General features: G+C 52.1%; 2 protein-coding genes across 3 annotated transcripts in view; one reads left to right on the plus strand and one right to left on the minus strand.

Annotated features, from left to right (window-relative positions):
- The window catches only part of GMCL1 (germ cell-less 1, spermatogenesis associated), a 22,610-nt gene extending 2,775 nt beyond the window's left edge, over positions 1-19,835 (plus strand). Inside the window, exons 3-15 of one of the 2 annotated variants that reach the window (XM_027908946.1) lie at positions 862-958; positions 1,261-1,358; positions 1,828-1,940; positions 4,289-4,354; positions 4,521-4,605; positions 4,811-4,901; positions 5,069-5,209; positions 9,051-9,120; positions 12,555-12,630; positions 13,490-13,635; positions 13,736-13,823; positions 14,804-14,942; positions 19,818-19,835. In XM_027908946.1, the coding sequence (XP_027764747.1) occupies positions 862-958; positions 1,261-1,358; positions 1,828-1,940; positions 4,289-4,354; positions 4,521-4,605; positions 4,811-4,901; positions 5,069-5,209; positions 9,051-9,120; positions 12,555-12,630; positions 13,490-13,635; positions 13,736-13,823; positions 14,804-14,932 (1,200 nt within the window). In that variant the 3' untranslated portion in view covers positions 14,933-14,942; positions 19,818-19,835. Of the gene's footprint in view, positions 1-861; positions 959-1,260; positions 1,359-1,827; positions 1,941-4,288; positions 4,355-4,520; positions 4,606-4,810; positions 4,902-5,068; positions 5,210-9,050; positions 9,121-12,554; positions 12,631-13,489; positions 13,636-13,735; positions 13,824-14,803; positions 14,943-19,814 lie in introns of both variants that reach the window. The other variant, XM_027908947.1, reaches the window with a different exon arrangement.
- Positions 19,836-20,429: 594 nt separating this feature from the next.
- The window catches only part of LOC114071203 (hexokinase-2-like), an 11,025-nt gene continuing 5,443 nt past the window's right edge, over positions 20,430-26,011 (minus strand). The window contains exons 5-8 of the mRNA XM_027908948.1: positions 22,975-23,158; positions 22,560-22,715; positions 21,853-22,086; positions 20,430-20,824 (exon numbers count right to left, since the gene is read on the minus strand). Of these exons, the coding sequence (XP_027764749.1) occupies positions 20,680-20,824; positions 21,853-22,086; positions 22,560-22,715; positions 22,975-23,158 (719 nt within the window). The 3' untranslated portion in view covers positions 20,430-20,679. The remainder of the gene's footprint in view (positions 20,825-21,852; positions 22,087-22,559; positions 22,716-22,974; positions 23,159-26,011) is intronic.

Here is a 26,011-nt window from a genome sequence, read left to right on the forward strand (position 1 = left end):
TCCGTGGCAAAGCTGAGGCAGCCTCGTGAGCAGGGTGTGATTAGTGAGGTGCTGGGTTTGAGAGGAGTGTGTTGTGTGCCATGGTTAGGGATACACTGAGGGTACAGAAATAAAATCAAAACTGGGGGTTTGTGTGATTTGCTGCCTTGGGCTGAAATGCTGAGTGAAGAGGTCAGGGAATGCGGTACAAATAGACTTTATTTTTTTGATCTCTCAGGTAAACTTCATTGATAGCATCTCATAATGGGCACATCTGCTGCTGGGAAGGAAAATCAGGAACCCTAGTAGAGCATTATCTTTCCCTTCATTTGGATGGAAACCTCTCAAATTCTAGTTTTATGTGCCTTACACTTAATAATAAAAGGTATATTGCTGTAAATGGTGTATGTGTCTGTGTCCTTGGTATGAGACTACAGCCTTGTACAGTAATTTGTATGTCTTGCATGCCTTTCTTTTATTTTTCCCCAATCCCCAAACTGGCATTCCCTGATGCCTGCAGGATTGTTGTCTGCTGGTAACATCAAGGACTTAGTTCCTGGACTAATTCTGCCCCCACTGGTGGTGTGGTTTGTAGGAAAAGAGCTTCTGTGGCTTTTCTGGCCTTTTAAAGCTCTTTTCTTTGGTCACACCCATGCAGCCCAAATTTCCTGCGGGCGTTTTCAGTGTCAGAAACAGCAAATACAATTGGCCCCTTTTGAATCTGTCAGAATGTTTCAGCTTGTGAAAGTTCCCTTAACACACTTTTTGTTCTGCATAAAGGTAAATATTAACCATGTTTTGTTCCACGTGCTGCTTTTGGCACTTCTAATTGGGATGAAATCTCTTAGCTGAGTTCTTTTTCTCTCCTCTTCCCTCCTGCAGTCAGGCTACTTTTCCAGTATGTTCAGTGGCTCTTGGAAAGAATCCAGCATGAACGTCATAGAGCTGGAGATTCCCGACCAAAATATTGATGTGGAAGGTAAGGGGGAACCTCCTGCTTTAACAAAACCCTGAGGGCAGGGGTTAAATTCAACCCTCAGAGGTGGAACTTCTGCTTCTCTACTTTTCCAGCTCTCAGGGTGTGCTGAAGGGTTTGTTTAACTGGTGGAAGCTCAGTCCACATCTCGTGTTTGCTGTGGGGGTGTCTGGGCCGGTCAGCACCGGCTGTTTGTCCAGAGCAGCCGAGATCATGGAGAAGGTGTGCAGTGAAGGGGTTGGGTTATTTCAGGATTCATTCAGTGCCCCCTGCTCAGTGCTCTGTGTCTGTTTGCTCCTTTGCAGCTCTGCAGGTGGCCTTTGGCTCGCTGTACAGGGACGACGTGTTAATAAACCCCAGCCGCGTGGTTGCCCTGCTGGCAGCAGCCTGCATGCTGCAGCTGGTAAGTCAGACGTGCCACCTGAAGAGAGGCAGAACACTTCATCATGTCCTCGCCAGCATGGCCTCTTTCACCCTGAGAAATGAATCAGCTTCTCAGGCTTAGTGGGGAAAAAACCCAAACCCAACGCAGAGGGTTTATTGGGAAATGCTGTGGCTGAGATTCAGGTGTAAGATTAAGTGCTGCTTCGAGTCTTATCTAAAGGTAGATTAAGATAGGTTTTGCAGCTCATTTGCTCTACCCTGGAGGCATTCATCACGCTTTTCTTTCGTGGGAAACATTCCCAAGGCCAGTCTGTGTCTCTGAGGGGCAGTGGGTTAAATGCTTTGGGCAGAGTAGCACAGGTCACTGCAGCCTGGGGGGCTTTGGGGGTGGCTCAGGCAGGAAAATCTGCATGAACTGCACAGTGCCTGACATCTGCTGTTGGGAAGTGAAAACTTGGAACGTTTGTGGGTTCTCTCTTTCCCTGCAGGATGGGCTGATCCAGCAGTGTGGTGAGACAATGAAGGAAACCATCACCTCGCAGACCGTGTGTGGGTACTATAACTCTGCGGGGACCTACGGGCTGGACTCCGTGAAGAAAAAGTAAGAATTCCTGTCCCTGAGCTGCTTTGGGCATGGCTAATTGTCAGAGAATTTACACACAGTACAATGATGTTAATTGTTTTATTAGAATAGAGCCGTAGAATCACTAAGGTTGGAAGGGACCTTTAAGATCATCCAGCCTAACTGTCCAACCAGCACTGCCACTTTAACCCCTAAAACCTTATCACCCAGGGCCAGATTCATACACCTCTTAATTCCAGGGATGGTGACTCCACCGCCTGCCTGGGCAGCCCATTCCAATGCCTGACCACCCAAACAGTGGAAAAATCTGACCTGAATCTCTTCTGTCTCAGCTTAAGGCCATTTCCTCTGGCCCTCTCACTGCAGGCACAGCAAAGACCAGTCCCCACCTCTCTGCCACCTCCTTTCAGGGAGTTGTGAGCGATGAGGTTACCCCTCTTCTTGAGACCAAGCAAACCCAGCTCCCTCAGCTGCTCCTCCTGTTTCCTGGATCTCTCAGGGCCTTGGTGCCCGTCACTGCACACCTTCAGCACCTCAGTGTACCTTTCGAAGGGAGGGGCCCAGACCTGCACCCAGCACTCGAGGTGTGGCCTCACCAGTGCCCAGCACAGGGGACAATCACTGCCCTGCTCCTGCTGGCCACTGTTCCTGATACAGGCCAGGATGCCATTGGCCTGCTTGGCCACTTGGCCACACTGTTGGCTCATGTTGAGCAAAGAGCTCAAACAGCACCCCCAGTCCCTGCCTGCTGAGCAGCTCTCCAGCCACTCCTCCCCCAGCCTGGACCTGCAGGGGTTGCTGTGACCCAGGTGCAGGATGTGGCACTTGGCCTTGTTGGACCTCGTGCCATTGTCCTGGCCCATTGATGGAGTCTGTGCAGGCCTCTCTGCAGAGCCCCCCTGCCCTCCAGCAGATCAGCACTCCCACCCACCCTGGTGGTGTCTGCAGATTTACTGAGAGCACAGGTGACCCCCTCATCAATAAAGATCGTAAACAGCCCTGGCCCCAGACTCCTGGGGGCACCACTGCTGATGGGCTCCAGCTGGATTTATCTCCCTTCCTCACGCTCTCTGGGCCTGGCCATCAGTCTTCCCCTCATCTACTGGGTGGTCACTTTGTCCCAGAAGGAGATCAGGTTGGTCAAGAAGGACCTGCCTTTTGTACATCCTTGTTGGCTGGGCCAGCTTGTCCTGCATGTGCCATGTGATGGCTCTCTGGATCTCATCCATGACCTTGCTTGGAACTGAGGTCAGGCTGACAGCCTGGAATTCCCTGGATCATTCTCCTCACCCTTCTCGTAGATGGGTGTCACATTTGCTGCTTTCCAGTCAGCAGGAACTTCTCCAGTTCACCAGGACTGCTGGTAGATGGTTGAGAGTGGTACGGCGAGTTCTCTTGCCAGTCCCCTCAATACTCTGGGGTGCATCCCATCAGGGCCCATGGGCTTGTGTGCAATGGCAGAGCAGGTCCCTGAGCATCTCCTGCTGGATTACAGGGGCTGCACTCAGCTCCCCACCCCTCCCTTCCAGCTATGGGGTCTGGGTATCCTGAGGATAACTGGTCTGGATATTGAAGAGCAAGGCAAAGGAGGCATTAAGTACCCCAGCCTGTTCTTCATCCCCTGTTACTGCATTATCCTTCACTGAACAGATGATGGAGACACTCCTTGACCTTCCTTTTGCAGTGTATTTATAGAAACTTTTGTGTTGTCTTTAGTGGCTAAATCAAATTCTTGTTGGGCTTTGGCCCTCCTAATCCTTTGAAAGCTGCCTGATTTTGGCTTTGCTCATCCTATTGAATTGTCGAGGTTCTGCTGTCATCAGTTCCATAAAAATCCATGCAGATTGTGGCAGGTGGATTGGCCTGTGCTGGAAGTGAGTGAGTTACGTTAGTAAGGACAGTAGGGTTGGTCTCGAGTGTGACAGTGAAGTAACACTGATGATCACAGGCTGTTCTATCAAAAAGTGGCTTTAATCTGCAGAGTTAAAGCTGAACTGGAATGAGGAGGGCTAATACTGCAGTTGGGAGCAGAATGCTGAGAGCTCCCAGCTGCTTCCCTGTGCTGTGACTCAGTGTGTTCTCAGAGCTCTGCAGGGCATTAACAGTCCTTGGGATTCTGCTTGTGCTGTGCCCTTAGAGAAACTCGGTGCAGCTTTGATGAGAGCTTCAGAAAACCTTCTGGTAAACTCCCAGTGTTTGAAAGAATTCTTCTTTTATATATTTTTATGCATTTCTGGCTTGGGTTAAGGCAGCATTTGCCAGTCCTGTGGGGCAGCATCAGGCTTTGAGATCCTGAGCAGCTCTTGCAGGAGTGTTGGTGTAGAGGAAAAACAAGCAAAGGTCTCAATTCCTCGCTTTCCATGCAGGTGCCTTGAGTGGCTCTTGAACAACCTGATGACCCACCAGAGCATCGGACTCTTCAAAGAACTCAGGTACTGGGGCCGCACTTCCCTGCAGGGATGAAGGACAGTCTCTGCCCAAGTCTAGAGCTCACTGCAAATTGTTTTCTGGGCTGTTGCTGGTTGGCTGTTCCCTGTCTGCCCTCCTTCCTTCTCTCTCTTCTGTCTCCCTGACCTGTTGTGGTTGATTTTTTTTCAGCATAAACCTTATGAAGCAGCTGATCAGCTCCTCCAACCTGTTTGTGCTGCAGGTGGAAATGGATGTGTACACTGCCCTCAAAAAGGTATTTATTTCATATTTATTTCCCCAAGGGGCTGCTGGGGCTTGAGCAGTGGGACCTTTGTGGGACTGAGTGATGAAAGTATTTAACTGAGTATCAGAACCTCTACAGGAATGACTGCACTATGGAAATATCTCTTATTAATGTATGGATCACTTATTTAAAACCTTCTTCCACTGACTCACCAGGATCTGCTTATTTTTCCCAGTGGATGTTCCTTCAGCTCGTGCCTTCCTGGAGTGGGTCTTTCAAGCAGGTGTTAACTGAAGCTGATGCCTGGTTTGCCGAGCGCAGGAGAGGTAGGAGGAGTTGCCTGGCCTTGGTTTGGGGTTTGAATGCAAGTAATTTCCTAATTTTAGTGGCAAGTGGTGACTGACCTGCCCATAATAACGATCTGCGATCAGTAGGTGAAAACTCCAATATAAATTAGGGGGACAAGTTGTAATGCAGGTGCTCTGTGTTGCAGAGTTTGGGGGTGATGTTGCATTCCTGGAATCAGCACAGGGAAGCGCTTTCCTGCCCGTGTTCTCCCACCTGAGGCTGCAGTACATCATCAGTGACCTGGCCTCGGCCAGAATCGTGGAGAGAGATGCTCTGCTGCCCTCAGGTGAGCGAGTGCTGGGCACAGGGGAGGATGTGATCAGTCTGGGGCACCTCACCCCTAGAGGGTCATGGAGGGGCTGCAGGTGTGCAGGGAAGGAAGAGAAGGGAGCTGGGGAAGGGGCTGGAGCAGCAGGAGGGGCTGAGGGAGCTGGGGGGGCTCAGCCTGGAGAAAAGGAGGCTCAGGGGGGACCTTCTGGCTCTGCAATCCCTGACAGGAGGGGGGAGATGAAGGGGGGTCGGGCTCTGCTCCCAGGGAACAGGGACAGGAGGAGAGGGAACGGCCTCAGGCTGTGCCAGGGGAGGGGCAGGTTGGATAGTGGGGAAATTCCTTCCTGGAAAGGGCTGTCCAGCCCTGGCACAGCTGCCCAGGGCAGGGGTGGAGTCCCCATCTCCAGGGGGAATTTAACAGCCCTGTGGATGTGGCCCTTCGGGACATGGTCAGTGGTGGCCCTTGGGAAAGGGTTGGACTCGATGACCTTAGAGGGCTTTTCCAACCCAAACCATTCCATAGTTCTACTCAGCTGTTCACGTGCTGTGTGCCTTCCCCAGCCTGTCCTGCCCTGCAGTAATTGGGAAGGTCTCAGTGTGCTCTCTTGTCTCGTTGCTCACATGGTTACTTCCAACATCTGGTTTGTGGCTGAAGATTCAGCAGAAGCTGAGTATGAAAATTACAGGCATAAAAGTCTGCAAACATAGGGGTGTCAAGCATTCTGCTGATCAATCAGATTATCAGTGTACTCTGCTGTCAATACCTTATCAAAGTTTAAATTATCTCAGAGCCCCAGAGATGCAAAAAAAGTCTTTTGCCTGTGAGAGAGCAAAACTTCCTGAGACTCAGCTGTTTTCTAGACATTACTTTCTGAGGAGAGCTGGGTAGGTTTTGATAGGATTTGGAACAAAATACCTGAAAATGAAGACCAAAAGCAGAAGATGCTGTGAACGCTTCTTCTCTCTTCTAAGACAAGTGTTGTTTACTAACAGATTTAGGATGAGTTGGAGCAGAGAGGATGTTCAGATACATTGCTCTTGTTGTTTTATTTGCACTTTGACTTGTATAAAACACATCCTCCTTCTAGGGCTGTGTGCTTTTTGAAGGCCAGAGAGGGAAATGCTCATGTTATTAGAGATTACTGCTGTCACATCACAGTATCACTGGAAAATGAAAAGCCCCTTCTCATCTTGCTGCTGAAATCTGAGTCCACAGATCTCTGTTCCCAGCTCAGCAGCTGTGTGAGCCTGGCTGGAAATGGATTATCAACTTGGGCTCTCACTTGGAAATGTTTTTCGACCATCCTTCCTGTCTCTTATCATGGGAAACACCTGCCCCTCCTTCTTCTTCCCTCTTATTTTTTCCTCCCTTCTCTCACCCAGGTTAGTTGTGCTCCTTGTAAGTGTTTGGAATTCTCATGCTCTGCCTTTGAAGGTGTCTCCTGGTGTTCTTGTTCCCATTTCCCTCTGCCAGTTTGTTCCTGGCTGTCACATACAGGGTTTGAGATGGATTTAAGAAAAATATGACTGACTGTTCACGTGTGCCTGTGGTGTCTTTGTGTGGGTGTAGTAGCCACGTGCCAGTTAAAACTGAATTTATCGAGCTCTTTATCACTTCTGTTTGTAATTTCCTGACATCTGTGTTCTTGTCACCTCTCCATGCTTGAGGTGTGAAGTAGGTAAGTCCATTCCTGCAGCACTGGGGGTCACAGTGGAGCCCTGCCATACAGAAATGTTTAACCTGTCTTTGAATTATGCTCTGTAAAGTTAACTTTTTTTTTCATCTCGTGTTGGCTTTGCCCTTCACGCTGCTGTAGATGTCAACATGATGCTGTGATGCCAAGTTGGGATGTTCCCTTTGGAGCCTGGTGGAATTGTTAGATCCTCCTGAAAGGCTTTCCCTGCCACTGAGCTGATGTAGGGTCACTTCAGTTTGCCTTTCCTGTCCTGCCATGTCCTGTCTCTGCCAGCAACAATGACTTAATCACTCTTTGTGGCTGGCTGTCTGAATAACCCTGAGCTCCTCTCTCTCCCCCTTTGAAATGCTGGAAAGATGTTCTCAGAAGCTGGATTAGGGCTCTCTGTGCCTGTGGGGAGAGAGCAGGGCCTTTCCTCCCCAGAAGTGTGCCCATCTCTTGGGTGAGAATGAACAGTTACTGCTCAGAGGTACTGGCTTTCCCTCCTTCCAGTTCTGGTTAAAATTAGTGCATTAATAGCTGGAGAAAAGGCTGTTTCTTGCATTGGATCTTACGAAGTAGTAGAGAAAGGAACTCTGTGCTCAGAATGCCCCCTTCAGGGTGTTCTGTGAGCATCAGGAGGAGGCAGCACTTCCACACCAGCTGGGAGTGGTCTGGGCTTTGTGCTTGACCTCCAGCAAGTGATAACGTTTTGTTATGCATAGAAATCCCCAAAGAACAGTTCTGAGCTTTGATAGGTGATATTTTACAAGATCAGTGATGTATAAAGTAAATAGAATCCAGGCTGCCAGCATCCAGCATTTGAGGGGTGCTTCATAACTGAGGGTCTGCAGAAGGGGGACTTTGTCATCTGGTGGAAGCCTTTTAGATAATTCTGGGGGAAATGGCTCTCGAGGTAAAGAAGGACATCACACTGAGTAGTTGAAAGTAATGCTGTGATTATTTATTTATTCACTTTTATACCCTCTGTGTGGGGGGGGCCTGCAGGAGTTCACAGATCTGTTCTTTGGGCAGCAAAGGTGCATGAGACAGAGGCACATGATGTGTCTGTGTTACTTGGTGACTTCTGAACATTTCCTAAGCTGTGCTTTCCTTCCTAATGTCTAGAAATTAACAAATGAACTGCAGGTGAAATGTGAGGTACGAAACAAATAGAGAAGATGCTTTCCCTCCTGATTTGCTTTTATTCCTTCCCTTCTAACACATCCATTCTGTGTCCCTTCCCTGTGCAATTTTCCTTGGTTCATTTTTACACTTTGTTGTACTTCGATTAATTCCCAGTTTGCTCCTGTCACAGTCTGAATTCTCACTCTGGAGTCAGCAGGACAAGGGCTGGGTTTAATTTTTCCTTTTGGGACTCGTGAGTCGATCTCAGCGGTGTGACCTCACCCCTCCTCCCTTCTGTCACCTTCCTCCATCAGCTCCTGCTTTGGTTCTGGTCGCAGTGGTTCTCTCTCCTCTCACCCAGTGCTGGTTCTCACACATGGCCTTGCCCCTGTTCATTATCTTGCCTGAGAACTCCTTGCAGCCTGTGCTCTTGGCTGCCTGGGGTCCCCTCTGTGGGACTGCCTGACCAGCTCTTTGGGCTTGTTCTGTTTTATCTCCCTCTTGCAACATTAAATTAACAGAGCTGATGAAATCTTTGTGTGCTCTCCAAGGAAGACATGAGTTGTGTTTATTCCTAGCAGGGCACAATTTCTATTTGTTTTACTCTATCTGTGTTAAGGCACTGTTTCCTCTATCCTTGATTCTGTTTTCTCCTCGTTTAACTTGTGTAAAACTCCATTGGGGATTCAGGAAGCAGAATCTTCTCCCAAGAGGTTGTTAACAAGCTCCTTGGCTGAACAGAGCTTTGTGTGCTGAGAAAATGGGTTGAGTTGCATCACTTGTTGAAGTGGTGAGTGTTTGAGGAGATGAGCATGGTCTGGAGTTGCTGCCTGTGGGTTGGGGATGTGTCTCTGTTCCCCTTCTCCTGTGGTTGGGGCTGGAGCTGGAGAACACAGGGAGTTATCAGGGGGTGGGTTGCACAGGCCATCCAGTCAACAAGTGTAACTTCTTTATTTCAATGTCATTTTATTTCTCAATTTCAAATGTTTGTGACCATCCCCATTCTCAGCTCCAAAGACAACCAGCTTTTTTTTTCTTTCTTTTTAATTTTAGAATGGCTGTCTTCTGTTTACAAACAGCAGTGGTTTGCCATGCTCAGAGCAGAACAAGACAATGATATTGGGTAGGTATATTTATTACAGGCTTTCTTTTCTTTCCTTCCTAAATTAGAAACCTTCCTCATATAAATCCTGACGTGATTAGTTTGGGAGTTTTCACTAAGAGGAGGGAGGGAAGCATATTTCAGTGGGGTTTTTTTGGGGGTAAGGATACTTTGGTGGTTTTAAACTGTTGCTCTCTGTGGGGCTGCCTGTTCCCTTGGGCTCCCATCCTTTAACCAGCAGAACTCTGGAAAACTGGTATAATGGGACCAGAGGTCGATGCTGGGTGGGGGGACACACCTTTTGTGTTGGTTAGTGCTTCTCACCAGCACTTTGCTTTGAAATAAGTGTTTAGGCTGCAAAAGGGTAATTTCTGAGCCTTCCAGTTTCGGGGTGCTTTGGGAGCAGTGCTGCAGATGGAGAAGCCTGTCCTGCCCTCATGCCCCTGGGCTGGGTGGGCAGGAGGCTGGGGCCAGTGGAACTGTGCTGGGGCAGGAGGCAATCCATCATTTTGGTTTGTGCAGGGATAACTCCACAGTAACCTTTGTTCTTGCCTCTCCCATCCTGGCTCCCCAGCAGCCAGCAGGGCTCAGCATGCTGTCACCTGTTCCCTCAGTCCCCTCTGGTTTCACAGCCTTCCCCTCAGTGTTGTGTTTGCCATCTCTCCCCTGCCAGCTCTGCAGCTCTGCCAGGCGCTGCATCCTTTCCACAGCTGACCCCCCATTCTCTCCATAATCCTGCAGTTTTCTATCCCATCTTTTTTCCTTCCTGGACCACGTGCTGCACGGTGTTGGCCTTGCCTTGGCAGATGAGTTGGGGTCCCCTGATCTCCTTCCAAACACCAAAACTGTGGCAAAATGCAGCTGGGGGAGTTGTCCCTGTCTTTCTCTGCTCTCCTGGTTCTTAAAGTGTTTTGTGGAGGATAAATGCCAGGTCAGGCAGCTGCAAAGTGTCTGTAACCTTCCAAAAACCAGCAAGCCCAGCTGTTTGTTTCTGCCATGGCTGTGTCAGCCCAGCGTGTGGAGATGTGGAGATGGACGTGTCAGGTTGCAAAGGGAGAGTTCATAGATTGATCACAGGCTGGAAGGTGTGAGAACCACTGACCTGAACTGAACCAGGGCCCGTGTGGGCTGGGGCAGTGTTCAGTTACAGACTTCCCATCTTCCCTAAAAGTGAAAGTCTTCCCTGTTCCCTTGCTGTGCTTCCCTGGCAGAAGCAGTTGAGGATTTTTCAGGTGGAGGGTTTGGCTGGATCATTACAAACCACCAACAGCCAGTGGAACTGTTCCTAAATACACACAGTTCTCTTCTGAAACAGCTTGTGCTTTAGCCCCAACAGCTTGTGGTGTGGCTCCATAGCTTAATTATGTGTTATATAGGAAATATTCCCTTGATTACTTCCTTTTGATGTTACCATGTAATGGTGTGAAAAATCCCCCGACCTCTGATGCTGAGAGTAGTCAAGGTCTTTGAGAAGTGGTTCTCTTCAGTAGCAGAGCTTTGGGAAACGGTGGAGGGGAAGTACAGAACTGGGACTCTCCTATTCAACTCCTGAAGATTAATTTGGGGTGGCCATAGCCTGTTTCTGGTGTGGGGTTTTCTTGGGAAGAGTTTTGCAGTGCTGCTGTGGCTGTGTCTGAGAGCAGACAGACGTACCCTCCTGGCTCAGGGGGAGCCACAGCCCCTCCTTTGCCCAGCTCTGCCCCTCCTCTCACACCTGCTGCCCGTATTGATATCCTGCCACATTTTTTCCCCCAGGGGTAAGGGAACACTCTTGGGAATCAGAACACCGTGTGACTGCCCCCCTGAGCTGAAGGCAGGCTCTATTTCCATGCCCCTCGTGGGGCAGAGCGTGATTGCACCTGCTTATCCACCACTGCCAGCACGGACATGGCTCTGCTTGGAAACCTCTCACGTGGTTTGCTCTTGAGAACTTCAGGGAGGGGGAGGAGAAAGTGTTTATCTTCTGCGTTAGACTTTGCATTTAAAAGGCCTAAACATTTTATTTGCTCTTCGCAACTGGCAAATGTTTTAGTGTAACACTGGAGCTTGTGGCCTGGAACTGGAGCTGCTCGAGCTCTGCTTGTTGTGCTGAAGTGGATCAGTTTTAACTAAACATGTGTTCTGTGGCAGATGCCAGGCAGATCTTTCGAGCCCAGGGCTGGATAGTTTGAGGAGGAAATGAGATAGCTCGGCTTTTCTCTGTGTGGCAGCTGATGGAAGTGGTTAAAGCTGAAGTTTTGCATCATCTGAGGCTGCTCCAGGGTTGGGGAGGGGGATGCTAATGTCTGTCTGAGCATTATGGACTAATGTTTGTGAAATTTGTCACTAATTAAACAGAAATAAATCCTTTATCACCACTACTGCATTTAGGTCAGCCACAGAACCAGTTCAGCTGGAAGATGTGGAAGAGCACACAGGAGGTTCTTGGGGGAATTTGGTTACTGTGATGAGTTTATGTGCTTAACCTGTTTGTGGAACACTTCATCTCCCAGGGTTGTTTTTTGCAGAAGTGGAGAGGAAAGACCCAGGCTGTGCTCACAAAAGCTTTAGCTGCAAGTTCCTGGGGGGTGTGAGCAGTAGGAAGAGAACAGAGGCTGCATTTCTTCTGGCTTGAAGAGCTTGGAGGATGTTGTTGGATGTTGTAGGTGTGCAGTTTAACCTGGGAGGGGGCGGGGATTGATGTCTCTGGGGTTTATAAAGCTTGGCCTGGTGTAACTTCAACACTTTCTGGCAGTGGTGGTTGGTTGGTTGGTGATGTCACTGTGTGTGAAGTGAGTAACAAACCTCTGGGAAAGTGGGGCTGCTCTCACTGCTGTGGCTCTGCAGGGCTGCTGTACGTGTGGAAGCACCAGAGGAGACTGCTGGGTGAAAGGAGCTGCTGGTGGTGTCAGGTGGCAGAACAGAGAGGCTCTGGCACGTCACGAGCTCTGAGGGAAGCGGTTTTTTTAGGCAAGTTGTGTAACCAACCCCTTGAGAAATCCTTCAGTGTCTCGTGGCTGCTGCTCCACTGCACTGCTGTTCTGCAGGGCCCTGCAGCTGTGCCCCAGCACCACTTTCTGCTTGGGCCTGGGAAATGGGACTGATGTGTTTCAGAAGGACTTGGGTCTTTATGAGGCTTGGAGAATGTGTTTCACTGCAACAGCTACAGCTTTGTTGTCTGGAAAAGTTCTTTTATAAAAAAGTCCTGCCTAACTGGGGTCTCGCAGCCTGGTTTGTGTGGCAGTTTTATAGAGTGGTTGGATGTTTATGGGACAGTTCAGGATGGGAGGGACCCTGAGAGCTCATCTGGTCACACCTCTGCTCAGAGAAGGGTTGGCTGTGGATCCCTTCCCACTCAGGGCATTCCCTGACTGTGTGGTCAGACCAGTTTACTCCAGTCTGTTCATCTTTCCCACGTTAAGGTATCACACAAAGCTGTTGGAGTGTCCTTAATGATGCCCTTTCATTTTTTTCAGGCCCCAGGAAATAAATAAAGAGGAACTGGAAGGAAACAGCATGAGGTGCGGCCGCAAACTCGCCAAGGACGGGGATGTAAGTGGGGCACGAGGCACAGGCGTGTCAGGCCCTCCCAAAACACTCAGGTCCTCACTGTCAAACCACATCCAAAAGATGTCAAGGAGGAAGAAATCATTTTGTTGTCCCCAGAAGGAGGGAAATGCTGTCTCTGCAAGGAGGAAGGGGTTGGTCTTTCGTGGTGCTCTTGTGCTGCAGCTGAGACGGTGTTGGGGAAAACTGTTTCCATTTGAGACTGTCATCTGAGACTTGAAAAATACAGGCAGTAAATAGAGCTCTGATCCTTTTCTTTGTAGCTGGAAAAGGAACTTCCCTAGGTGAAATGTGTAATAACCACAGCCAGAACCTCTGTGTTCCACGTACACATCTGTGTCTGTAGGTAATGGATCTTGTGAAAAAACAGGAAACATGAATTTTCCCCTCTGAAGTCACTTAAGCTCAGGGAAGCTGAGCTCCAAGGAGTGCTGGGGCCTGCAGTGAGTGCTACTCACAGACCAGCCCCTTCCCAGTGCAGAGTGCTTTATACCCACTTGTGCCCTGTCTTTTTGTCTGTCTGGGAGGCAGCTGACACTCATCTGGTTCCCCACCCAGACATGCTGTGTTTGATGCAGGTGTTGGCAGGGCCCCTGGAATTCCCTACACCCCAGACATGCTGTGTTTGATGCAGGTGTTGGCAGGGCCCCTGGAATCCCCCCCACCCCAGACATGCTGTGTTTGATGCAGGTGTTGGCAGGGCCCCTGGAATTCCCTGTAGCCCAGGTCCCGTTCCCAGGGCGGGCTGTGGGAGCAGTGACTGTCACCCTTCAGGTGGCCCTCACCACCCACGTGGTGGCCCCTCCTCAGCCTGGTTCCCTTGGTTCTCCCCCCTGTCCTGCAGTACTGCTGGCGCTGGACCGGCTTCAACTTCGGCCTGGACCTGCTGGTCACCTACACCAACCGCTACATCGTGTTCAAGCGGAACACGCTGAACCAGCCGTGCAGCGGCTCGGTCAGCCTGCAGCCCCGCCGCAGCATCGCCTTCAGGTACAGCCCAGCCCTGCCCCTCTGCCTGCACTGCAAACCTGTCCTGTGCCCCTGGCAGAACCCCCCGGGGGGGTGCTCACTCAGGTCCCTGTGCCCCCAGGTTACGTCTGGCCTCCTTCGACAGCAGCGGCAAGATGATCTGCAGCAGGACCACGGGCTACCAGATCCTCACCCTGGAGAAGGACCAGGTGTGTCTCCGGGTTTTGGAGCTGCTGAGCTCGAGCTGTGGAGTCCAAGGCATGAAAAAAATGCGGAGAAGCCACTGGGTGCTCCTGAAGGGGAGTTGGTGTTCTCCTTGTTGCTTATGTGGAATCTCAAGTGTTCCTCTTAGAGGAAGTGGGTGATTAAGGCTAATTTGTGAAGTGGAACTGCAGTGGGGTAGTGTTGGCTTCACTAGGTGTTGATGATATGAAATTAGTTCCCATGTGAGTGAAATCAGTGCCTGTGGTGCTGCTGTGTGTGCTGCCCTGATCTGGACCTGCTGCTCTCCCACCCTTACAGCACTGCTGACAACACCCCTCTGGATAATCTGTCCAGCAGGATCCTTATTTAGAGGCAACTTTGCAGTTTGTTCGAAGACTCTCTTGTAAGCTGAAGAGTTAAAAGAATGTTGTTCAAGGGTCGGATTCATTCCTGCATTAAATAAATCAATAAAAGCCCCTTGGAGCACATGCCCTTCTCCACCCATGATGGCAGAATTAACTGAGGCAAGTGCAGGACTCGTAAATCAGGTTTCTCAGATCCCAGCCAGCAGTGATGTGGAGGTGGTGAGAACACACAAAACCTTTCCCTGGCAGTGCCATCCTCACTGTAGGGCAGAGTTTTGATTTTGCTACCCCCAAACCAGTTCCTGGAGTGAAACCCAAAAATTCCTACCCACAAACTGAAATTTGCTTTAAAACACAGACTGTTGAGTGTTGCCTGGTGGGTGAAATCTCCCGAAACTGAAAACTGCCCCTTTGTCCCCAGAGTGCTGGAGGGTAAACTTGCCTTCCTGTGGTTGTTCCCTGTGCTGGGAGCTCTGGGGCTGTGGGCAGCCTGAGGGTGCCTCATCACTGCCAGTGCTGTAAACCATCTACCTGAGGTGAAGGGGGAGTTGCTGTCTTGGGTTTATTTTTTACGTTCTGATTTTAATCCATAGTCTGCCCCACGTCCCCTGTGCTTCCAGGAGCAGATCGTGATGAATTTGGACAGCAGGCTCCTGACATTCCCACTCTACATCTGCTGCAACTTCCTCTACACAAGCCCAGAGAAGAGGGCGGACAGCGAGGCCCAGCTGGAGAATTTGGAAGCCTGAGCCCCCCCTGTGCCACCCCAGGGACCCCCCGAGCTGGGACAGCCGGGCCTCAGACCCCCCAAACATCCCCGGCCTCGGGGGCTCCTCGGCAGCTCAGAAGAAAAGAGCAGCAACCAGGCAGGCCAGAGCCAGGGGTGCTCTGATTCCTGTCCTGCAGCTTCAGGCACAGCCATTCCGTGTTGGAGGAGTGTGACACTTGAGTTCTTTGGGGTGAAAACTGAGCCAAGTCGGAGCTGGGCAGTTTGTGTGGATCACCCTTAGGATCACCTGCTGGATTCTGAGCACACGCTGTGGGACGTGTGGGGTTTGGTTGTTTATTTGGTTGTTTTATTTGTTCTTTTGATTTTTTTTTTTTAAATAACTGATCTGTAAATACCAGATCCATATTCTGCTTATTTTTCTGGTCCTTTTCCTTTAGGGCCAAATAATCTGTGTGTAAATGTGGCCTTTCAGCTTTGGTTATTTAACTGCACAGCCTTTCCCACCTGCTTGATTTTAAGCCTTTTTGGCAGCTCACAAGCAGACATCTCATTCTTGGTCTTGTTTTAACATTGCAGCCAGTTCTTTTCTCTTTTTTAGCACATTAATTTGCTAATAAGGATGTTCTTAAGTGAACTTTTTTTCATGTACTGCAAAGACTCCTCACCATCATTTGAGTCCCAGCAGCAGCAACTCTGAGCTGGGGTTCTGACTCTACTTACACAAACCAAATACCCGTTTTGAAACATTTTCTGTGGCTTGTTTTAGCTGTTACCTTGGGAATACATCCCGTTTTAGCTCAGGAACTTGTGACCTTTGAGTGCCTTTTATGTGGAACACCAACCTCACACCAGTTCACAAGGTCACCAAGGCAGAGCTGGGAACAAGGGATTCCTCTCCAGTTGGTTTGATGAGTCGTGCCATGGCACACTCTCTTTGCTCTTTGTTGGGTTTTATGTTTGTCTCTTGCAATTTTGAATTCTTACAACGGGATTTTTGGATTTCAAGTGGGAATTTTTGCCTCTTTAGCCTATTTTTTTAATGTCAGAAAAAATATAAAACCATTTGTACTACATAACAAGGATAAAAATGTGTTGGGCAAGATGGAAAAACATGACAACTTGTCAATAAATGATTTCAAGTGGAATACTGCCCTTGCCTGTCCTTTCCTGCTGGGAATAGCTTTTTGTGTTGGATTCAGCCCGTGGATTCAGCACCTTTGTGTGATCTTGTGTCACGTGGCTTTGGCAGCAGGGCAGAAGCATTTTAAGGTGTTCTACAGCATCACATTTATTGTATTTAGGTGCTTAACTCTGGCTCTAACCAGAAATACCAACTCTTTGAAGCCATTGTGGGTTCAGTGGAAGGCAACAGGGGCCGCTGGTTGATGGCAGAGGGGACCAGGGACATCAGCCCCAGGTTGTTCTTAATACTGGGGTGAAGTCTGAGCTCTGCAGGGCTTTGCACCCCCCCTTCAGGGCCTGATCCCCCCTAAATCCCAGGGTCCTCCTGGGCAGGGGGTGCTGTGCTGGGGACCCACCACCCTCCGGTGTGATGAGGTCATGAGACTGTAGGAGCAGGAAACTCATCTTGGCAGCCTTTTCCAGACACAAAGGACCCCTTCCCTTGGTCCCTGGGGGTCCGGGGGGGCTCCCTGTGCCCTCCCCTTGACCCCCTGGCTGTGGGGGGACTATCAGTGCAAGGAAACACCCCCTTCCCAGCTCCCTCCCCCTTCCCCGGGGCTGGGATCGGGGATTTGGGATGGAGTGTGGGCAGGGGCTCATCCTCAGAGGTTTGCAGGGAGGGGAGCACAGAAACCAAAGCCCAGGCAGTTGCCCCGCAGGGGGGGTGGTTGTTTTTCTCTCTTTATTGTCACCGACAAGGAGCAGCAGTGGTGGCCAGGGGAGCCGGGCAGCACAAACACCACACTCGGGGGAAACGGTATGAAAAGTACAAAAATAAGGAAGCCTATATATAATATCATTGCAGTCAATTGCTAAAAATAAATATTGTAAACACGGAAGAACAACATCAGGTGAATCTACAGCACTCGTTTCTGCAGCCACACAGTCTTTGGCTTTTATGACTCCCCTGCCCGCGCGGAGCCAGCGCCCACATCCAGATGCATTTTCTTTGCTTCAGGCCAGGAGGGTTCCAGGCTGCTCAGGGATGTCACAAAGCAAAGGATTTTCCCTCTCTCCAGGTTTCCCCTGTGACCAGGAATTGCCTCTTTTTTTTTTTTTACCAGAGCAAGCCAATGATGTGCCAAGAGCAGGTGTTTTCCTGGCCTGCTGGAGGGGAGGGGGCTGAGGTGGGGAGGGGGCTCAGGGCTCCCCCATCCCACTTTATTTTGTTGTTATCTTGTATCATCACCCTTGCAGGGTGGTTGTTGCCACCGTTTTACACCTCTCCCCTCCCTTGCACTTGGACCTTTCACCCCCTTTATCTCTCCGACAGCTGGACAGGTTTGGATTGTCTGATAAGGGAGAGTTATCTGGGGTCAAACTGCACCCGGGGCCAGAGGTCTGTGCCCACAGATACCAACTGTACACCCTGGGTGACAGAACATCAGCCTCTCCCTAAGCAGCCTTGGACTTCAGGAGAGGAAGAGGCAAATTCCACTTGCCAGGCTCGATAATTTGCTGATTGTGTTTATATAGAACTCTGTATATGCTGATTGTGCTTATATATAACCCTATATATATTAAAACCCCAATAAAATCCTGGCCAAAGTACCAACAAGGAGAGAATTTCCAGGAAGGAAAGGCCAGAGACTGTTCCCTGCTGCCTGTGTGGCCAGAGAACGTGCTGGAACGCCAGGAGAGCAAAGAAAATGCATCCAAATGGGAACAACCAAGCAAAACAAGCCATCCTAAATCCACAAAGCAGCGCTTCTTCCTGGAGGGAAGACACAGACTGGGCAAGTCGGTCTGAGCAGTCTGTCCGTCTGTCCCTACAGATTTGATCTTCCCTTCATATCAGTAATTAGGATTTAACCTTCCCTTCTTCATTTTAACACATTCACAGAACATCCCGTGGCGTGAGGTCCCAGCCCTTACAGTCAGACCGTACAGAAAACACCCCCTGCTCGTCCCCTGGGGGACAAGGAGGAGCACAGAGCCCTGCAGGTTGTCCCACAGCCCCTCCTGCCAGCCCTGGGAGGGCTCCCAGGGGTCTTGTTCAAGTATTGCCCTAAACCGGGAACATTCCAGGCCCTGCGTCCTTCTGAGTCAAAGCAAAAGCTTTCTGGCCTTGAGGGACTCTCCTGGATATCCAGGTGGGTAACCAGGGATGTGTCCCTCTGAGCAAACCCACCCCCCTCCATGAGCTCAGGGCTGATCCTTCCTGCCCCTCCACAGCCCATCCTTCACCCCCCACGGGTGAGGGGGCCGTGGTGACCCTGCACCCAACTCAGCTCCCCCCCTTTCCCTCTCACCCTGTCAGCCACCTGCTCCAGTGATCAGAGCCTGAATCAAAAGCAGGGCTGCTCAGATCCCAATCTTTCCCATTCTGCCCCCAAAACTACTGTTGTGTAGAATTCCTCTCACTAACCCATGAAAACACTACAGATTTCAGGAGGGGAACGACTGGCTAAGAGTAAAAACAGCCACTAATGCAACTCTGCACAGTTCAGCAGCTAAAAACATCTCTGTTTCCATTTTTCAGTAGGCAAAATGCTGGTTTTCTGAGAAAAAAAGTCACACAAAACTGCTTGGTACCAGATTAAGAGGATTTCTGTATCATCCTTCAAGAATTTATTTGACACCTTCTAAAACTTCCACTAAACTTGGTTTCTTACATCATTTCTATACACAGGTTTTATTTGTCATAATTGCCACGAGGCTTATAAAAAAATAAGCATTTAAAATGCCCAAAAGAGTAATTTTGCTTTAAAATTGTGCTACTGAACTTGACCCCCAACACAGAAGAGAGACTTTTGGTAATGAGGTTACCCCAAGCAGTATAAAAATATACATAAAAATAGACAAAAACTCTATCCTCCAATCTGAAGGGCTGTTTGTGGGGATTATTAGTTATCATCTTTTTTTGTACATCACTGGAATTTCGTTATCTTCTGCTAAATATTTACAGGAAACCCCCCCCCCTACCCCTCTGTTGGCCTCTGCTCCCCAGGGGCAGAGACCTGCAGGGTTTAGTTCATCCAGACTTTTACCTTGGCAGAAATTACCCTCTGTGTTTCACCGTGGCACACGAATGATGTCCCTGGGGACACTCAGACAGCCCTGAGGGTGCCAGGTGGGAATGAAGCGACACCAGTTCCTGTCACCTCACCCAGGAGGTGAGCTTGGCTTCGCCGGTGCCTCACTGAGATCCCACGTGCACCATCCATGCTCAGCCAGGACCAGGAGGGTGACAGGAGCCCTGCAGAGCCCTGGGTTACCTCACCCATCCAGAGCACAGGCTGAGGAGGGCAGGGGACAAAATCAAACCTCTCCTGGGGTTAAACCCAGCCTAAACCCGGCAGGGCCCCGCTGCTCCCGCGCTTTCCCTTTAGTCCGGGTGATAAAAGTCAGAATGCCCAAACCTTTTGTACAGCCATCCTCGGGAATTTGGGTCTCTTCCTCCAGTTCTACCCCAAGAAAAATTTTAAATTAAAAAAAAAAAAAAAAAATTACACGAGAAAAAAAAAAAGAAAATAATTACTCTGTCCCGTTCCTCAATGACACGAGAAGGTGACGTTAAAACGAAGCGATACAACCCCCCCCCAGACTATGTACATGAAAAGACGTCAGATCTCTGAAAACATAAATATACAGTGTATAAATCCAGGTGCCACCTAAAGGCTGCAGACGCAGAACTATTTCACAGACACAAAGCAAACCGGACTCACCGCGCCGAGGGCAGGACACGGCCGCGACTCTTCGGGGGTCCCGGGGGGGATCCCGGCCCGTGGCAGCCCCTCGTGCCCACACATGCACCGGGGAGGGAAGGGGGGGAGCGGTGCCCAGGGGTGTAACACGACCCTACGTACATGCCACGCTCCTACGCTCTACTCAGGGTGTGGGTGAGAGGTCAGGAAATGGGATTAGACCCTGAGTCCCCAATTATTTCCAGGCACGTGCTCTGCTGGAGCAGGTGGAGGGGGCCCCCTCTGAGCCGGCCCCAGCAGGTTCTCTAGTATTGCTCACCAAGGGAGATACCTGGTACCTCCAGTGCAGCCTCGGCCCATGCCGGTGGAGTTCTGCACCCTGTGCTTTAAGAGTTACCATGACTTTCATGGAAATAATACAGCCTTGATCAGGGTAAAAGACTAGTGGAGGTCTTTAGCCCAATCTTAGAGGTTTGCTTCTACGGCACGGACACCTACGACTCCGACAAACATAAATAGGTACCATTAAAGTGACAATGCAGTGTCTTAATTATCTGAGCGTTATCCCTACGAGGGGAGGGTGGGTGGGTGGGAGCGGGAGGAGAGCTGGGGGGAGTGATGGGGGAGGCTGCGGGTGGGACAGCTCCAGCTCTGCCTGGGAATGCAGGGAGAAGCCAAAGGACACTGTGAGCTTTACTCGACAGGTGGTTTTATGGCATGCAAGGAAACTCCTACGACAACACTTTGTACAGAGCCCACGGCGCCTCCGGTCCCACCGCGGCGCCTCGGAGAGCAAGTAAAGCTACGAGTCTGCTTGGAGGGGACGGGGCTGGTGTGAGTGTGTGCACCGAGGGAGGGAGGGATGGGGGACCGGGGGGTGGGGGGAGGAAACGTCCTGTTCTGCTGAAACCAAGCTCGTGGGCAAAGCTCCTCCCCTCTACCGCTGGCCGGCCTCGCGGATGCGACAGGCCACGGCCGTGATGAGCGCGGCGCCTTTGCCGCTGCCGTCCTCCGACTGCAGGAAGGTCACTTCGCACTTGGGGGACAGCTCCTTCACTGTCTGGTGCATGACGGTGGAGAAGCTGCGGGGCACAGGCAGAGGTGCTGGTTTAACGGTCTGTGGGGGGAAGGGTGACAACCCCAAACCCCTTCATCCCCTTCCGCGGAGCCACGAAGAGCACTGCAGACCCCCAGGGCAGGGACAGGGGGTATAGGGGGGTGGAGGGGGGGATGGATGAGGGAATGGATGGATGAGGGGATGGATGGATGATGGATGGATGGATGGATGGATGGAGGGATGGATGAATGGATTAGGGAATGGATGGATGGATGGATGGATGAAGGAATGGATGGATGGAGGGATGGATGGATGCATGGATGCATGGATGGATGGATGGATGGATGGATGGATGGATGGATGGATAGATGGGTGCATGGATGGATGGATGTGGGTTTGGATGGATAGATAGATGGATAGATAGGTGGATGGGTGGATGGATGAATAGTTGGCAGGATGGACAGATGGATGGAGACAGAGCTGGCAGGGATGAGGCTTGGAAGGCCCAAGTCTCCATGCTTCAGTCCAAGCCCACAGTTACAACACAATCATGCTGTGCCTTCACTCAGACTTCTGAAGTCCCACTGAGCCCTGAGAGCACTAATAAACCTCAACAGCCCCAACCAACCTCACCTGAGGGGTCTGCAGAGCCTCCCTCTGCCCGTGGGCCCCTATTTAAGCTCAGTCCAGTGCTTTAGTCCCTGTCTGAGCCCCACTGTCCAGCAGCACCACCCTTCACCTCTGGCACGGCCACATTTTTGTGTGGCCATGGACCTTCATGGTCCAGCTCATGGCCTCCCCTCTTGGTTCAGACCTGTTCCGTTCCCCCAGACTGGAGTCCTGATTGAACCTGGTCACCACCAGCTCTGGTGGCACTGAGGGGAGGTCCCTGCTGTGTTACCTGTCCGGGTACCCCTCCTTTAGGGAGCAGTTGGCTCTTGCTGTGCCTCGAGTTCGGGTCAGCGAGCTGCTGGCAGCCCTTGCATCCCAAAACCCCCTCAAATCCTCTCCCGCTGCCCCCTGAACCTCCCCCCTCCCCCCTGAGCCACTCACTGTGGGTGCAGCTTGTAGAGCGTCCCGTCCACGCCCACCGTGACCTTGAGGAAGTCGAGGCCGCGGTTCTCGCGGATCTTGTCGACCACGGCGGCCATGCCGGCCCCGCAGAGCTGCGCCGCCCGCCGCGCCACCACCGTGCACACCTCCTTCACGATGATGCTGTCGTCGCACGTGGACTCCAGCCCCAGGTGCTGCAGGATGGAGCGCACCTGCAGCAGGGCCAGGCAATCGCTGCGGAGGGCACGGGGGCAGCGTTAGCACATGGGGTGGATGGGAAATGCGGCCTCCCCTTCCTGATCTGCATCCCACAGGGCCCAGAGGCTCGCAGCGGCTCTGCAGCCCCCTCCAACCTCAGCCTTCAGACCTGGGTGTGGCCCTGGTGTCACATCCTGAGCAGGGAGGCTATTCCAGGACAAAGCCTTGGAACTGGAGCGTGACACCCATGGAACCCACGGCCCCCTCTGCCCGGGGCAGAGGATAAAGAGGCATCTGTTCTGCCAGCCCCAGACAGTCTCCAAGTCTCTCCACTCCAGCGCTGCCAGAACCACGTGGATTCTGCTGATTTATCTGCATGGCACCACCCTGGGTCATCCTGGCTCCAGACCGAGCGTTGGGACTTCTCCCACCAGCCCTGGGAATGCTTCCCCCAAACTCTATTCCTGCTCTGACTGCCTGCTGGGGCTCACCTGCCTGCTGGGGCTCACCTCTCTATCTGGGACAGGAACTTGGTCTCAAAGATCCCTCTGGTCTTCAGCCTCTCCGAGATCCGTCCCCGGAAGAGCAGCCCTCGCTTGGTGAAGTCCATCAGGATGTTGCGGACGATCTCCCCCAGGTACATCCCACTGATCATCTTCTCAAACCTGGGAAGGACAGGATGAGGCTGGACATCAGGATGAGAAGGGGCACTGGGTCTGGGTGAGGATTCCAGCTCTGCCAGGTGCCTTTGGCACAACCCCCTGGAGCGAGCCCAGCGGCACAGCCCCCACCCCACGGGCAGGGACAAGGGACACATCGGTGCATCCCAAAGCATCATCCCCTGGACCCACCAAGGAGCAGAACTGTCCCTGGACCCCCAGCCCCAACAGGGGTCCCTTCCAGCCCCCCAAAGCCACCACCCACCTCTGCTTCCCGGGGTTGAGGGACAGCTCATCCACCGCCAAGTCGAACTCCGTCCGTATGTCATCCAAGCACCCGCTGTCTCCAAAGGCCCCCCACTCCATATTGACACACATCCTGCCCTCGTCCCCTTCCACCAGCTCCACGTTCCTCATCTCCTCCATGTAGCAGGCGTTGCTGCCCGTGCCTGTGGAGAGGAGCAGGGTAAGAGCCCTCAGACACCTCCTGCACCCCCAGGGCAGGGGTGGGACCGGGGCAGCCGAGCCCCGAAAGGCACTTGGGAGTCCTCACCGACTATCAGCCCAACTTCACAAAGGGGATCCTCGTACCCACAGGTCATCATGGTGCCAACTGTGTCATTCACCACTGCCACCACGTCCAGGTCAAATTCCTGCAGAGGGATGGGATTGCACGGGTTATTCCTGGAGGACTTGGAATTCCTGCCATGTCTGCTCCCATGGCTGGGAAAGGACTTGTCTGTGAGTGTGGGAGTCATAGAATCCCAGAAGGGAAGGGACTTTAAAGATCACCTCATCCCACCCCCTGCCATGGGCAGGGACTCCTTCCACTAGCTCAGGTTGCTCCAAGCCCCGTCCAACCTGGCCTTGGACACTTCCAGGGGTGCCTCAGCTTCTCTGAGCAAGTTGGGCCAGGCCTCCCCACCCTCACAGGGAAGAATTTCTTCCTAACATCTAATCTAAATCTCTTCTCTTTTAGTTTAAAACTGTTCCCCCTTGTCCTATCACTCCCTGTCCTCCATGACCACCCACCTCCACGGACGTCCCGGAGCCCCAGCTGGCTGCAGGTGGGGCTCAGAGCTCAGACCCCCCTGGGTTCAGAGGGGCTGGGTCAGCCCTGCCAGGAGCAGCCCCCGGGCAGGAGCTCTGGGTGGTCTGTGCCGAGGAAAGTCGCTCGTGCCTCACGAAGCCACGGCCAGACAAGTCTGCTCCAGCCCTGGCCAGGAGCCAGCTCGTAGCTCCGGGGTCTGAAAATCCAACCTCAAGTGATGAGTAAGGGCGGCTGTGAAACTTCCGACACTCATTAGCCCTGAGCTCAGCCCAGTAATTTGTTTTACAGGCCAATTAACGATGCCCAAGCCAGCCGGGATGTGGGAGCAGCCGCCGGCTTCTCCCGGCTCCGCGTCCGCTCACCTCCCTGCGGTGGATCGCCTCCTTCAGCAGCCCCACCACGTCCTCTCCCTCACAGCCCGTGGCCTTGAAGCCCTTTGTCCACTTCAGGAGGATTCCCTGTTGTGGGAGAAGCCCCTCAGTGAGTGCCCCAGGAGTGCCAGGGGAGTCACGGCCGGGGCCGGGCAGGGACGGTGCCGGGAAGGTGGGGGTTACCTCATCCAGGTTGTTCTGCTGGCAGGGGAAGGAGAAGGTGAACCCCAGCGGGAGCGACACCCCCTTCATTCCCATGTATTCCAGGAAGTCGGAGATGCAGTGGACGATGTGGTCAAAGAGCTGGAGGAGCAAAGCCAAAGGGAGAAGTTACCACCACAGCCCCGCCCAACCTGCTGGAGATTCCAACCCATTCCGAGCACGTTGGAATGTTCAGATCCATTCCCAGGACTTTGAACGGAGCAGGACACTGCTCAGCTGCACTGTGGGAGGTGAGCAATCCCAAAAAAGACCATTTTTCACCCTCTTCCCCACCATATCCTTCCACCATATCCCTGCAAAACCCCATCTCACAGGCCCCAGGAGCGACAAGGGCCAGCAGGGAGGTACCAACTTCCCTGGGGTGGCACAGGAATCTGGTCCCTCTGCAAGGGATCCCTAGAGCCCGTCTGCTGGAGATACTCCCAGTCCCCGAGCGCTGCCCGCAGTGGTTTGCAAAACTCTTTCCAAATAAGACTCTGGAGGCGTCTCTCCCTGCTTGTGTTGTGGTTTCCCTATCTGGGAAACGGGGTGATGCTTATCTGCCCTTGTGGAGTGTGTGGGATTCAGGGAGGTTCAGTCATGTCTGGGAATAACACCATTTCTAACCTAAAAACCAGTCTGCAGCTTCCCAAACTCCAGAGCCTCAGGCAGAACTCGCTAAGGGCAGGACAGCACCAGCCTTTTGCTCCCTGGAAAGGCAAAACCAGCTCCATGCTGAGGCCTGTTCCAGCCACCCCAGGGAAGACACCCCTTTTCCCTCTCCAGCTGCCCATCCTGACCTCCTCTCCCGTGCCCTGCATGATCTCCACGGGGATGGAGTAGATCTTGTTGTGCATCTCCACGCCGCGCCGCATCCCGTTCCTGACGCGCACCAGCAGCACGCGGAAGTTGGTTCCTCCCAGGTCCAGGGCAAGGAAATCTCCTTTCTCTGCAACCCAAGAGAGGATCATTAGGAGGGATCCTGGCCTGGAGCACCCGGAATGTGGCACAGAACAGCCCAAAATCTGCCCTCTTCCTGGGAGAGGGCTGGAAACCCAGACTGGGAGCAGAGACCAGGGGGCGCAGGTTGGAACAGAGGGTGCAGGTAGGAAGGTGGAGGAGAGGTTTGCTCCTGACTTGGGGCAGTGATGAGGATTAGAATCATAAACCCATGGAATAATTTGAGTTGGAAGGGCCCACAAGGATCCTTGAAGTCCATCTCCTGCCCCCACACAGGACCTGCACAGGCTACAAGCCAAGGTCAGGCACTCGCCCGAGCCACAGGCAGAACCAGGAGCACGACCCAGGATGAGGGTGGGGAGATTCCTGCTGTGGGGAAAACCACAGCCAGAGCCAGGCTTTGTGTGCAGTCAGGTGCAGAACGTCCTGCAGGCTCCCTGCTCTGCCCAGGATCATCCTGGAGGTTTGTGCCACTCCCACCACAAAGAGGGAACTGCCCACGGCAAAGGATCCAGCCCTTCCTGAGGATATCAGGAGCAGCAATGCTGGCTCTGAGCTGGACACACGTGGGCTCACACACAGGACACATGCAGGATAGTCACCTGTCCCGTCTGGAGTTGAGCACACGTAGGTGGGCAGCATTTTCACCGTCGCCTCCTCGTGCGTCTCCTTGCCCAGCCCTTTCTCCATCTCTATCCTCATCCTCTCCTTCACCTCCA

The sequence above is a fragment of the Empidonax traillii genome, unplaced genomic scaffold, assembly GCF_003031625.1.
Source record: "Empidonax traillii isolate 1590-97213 ecotype Southwest subspecies unplaced genomic scaffold, ASM303162v1 scaffold1892:size52111, whole genome shotgun sequence".
Taxonomy (NCBI): domain Eukaryota; kingdom Metazoa; phylum Chordata; class Aves; order Passeriformes; family Tyrannidae; genus Empidonax; species Empidonax traillii.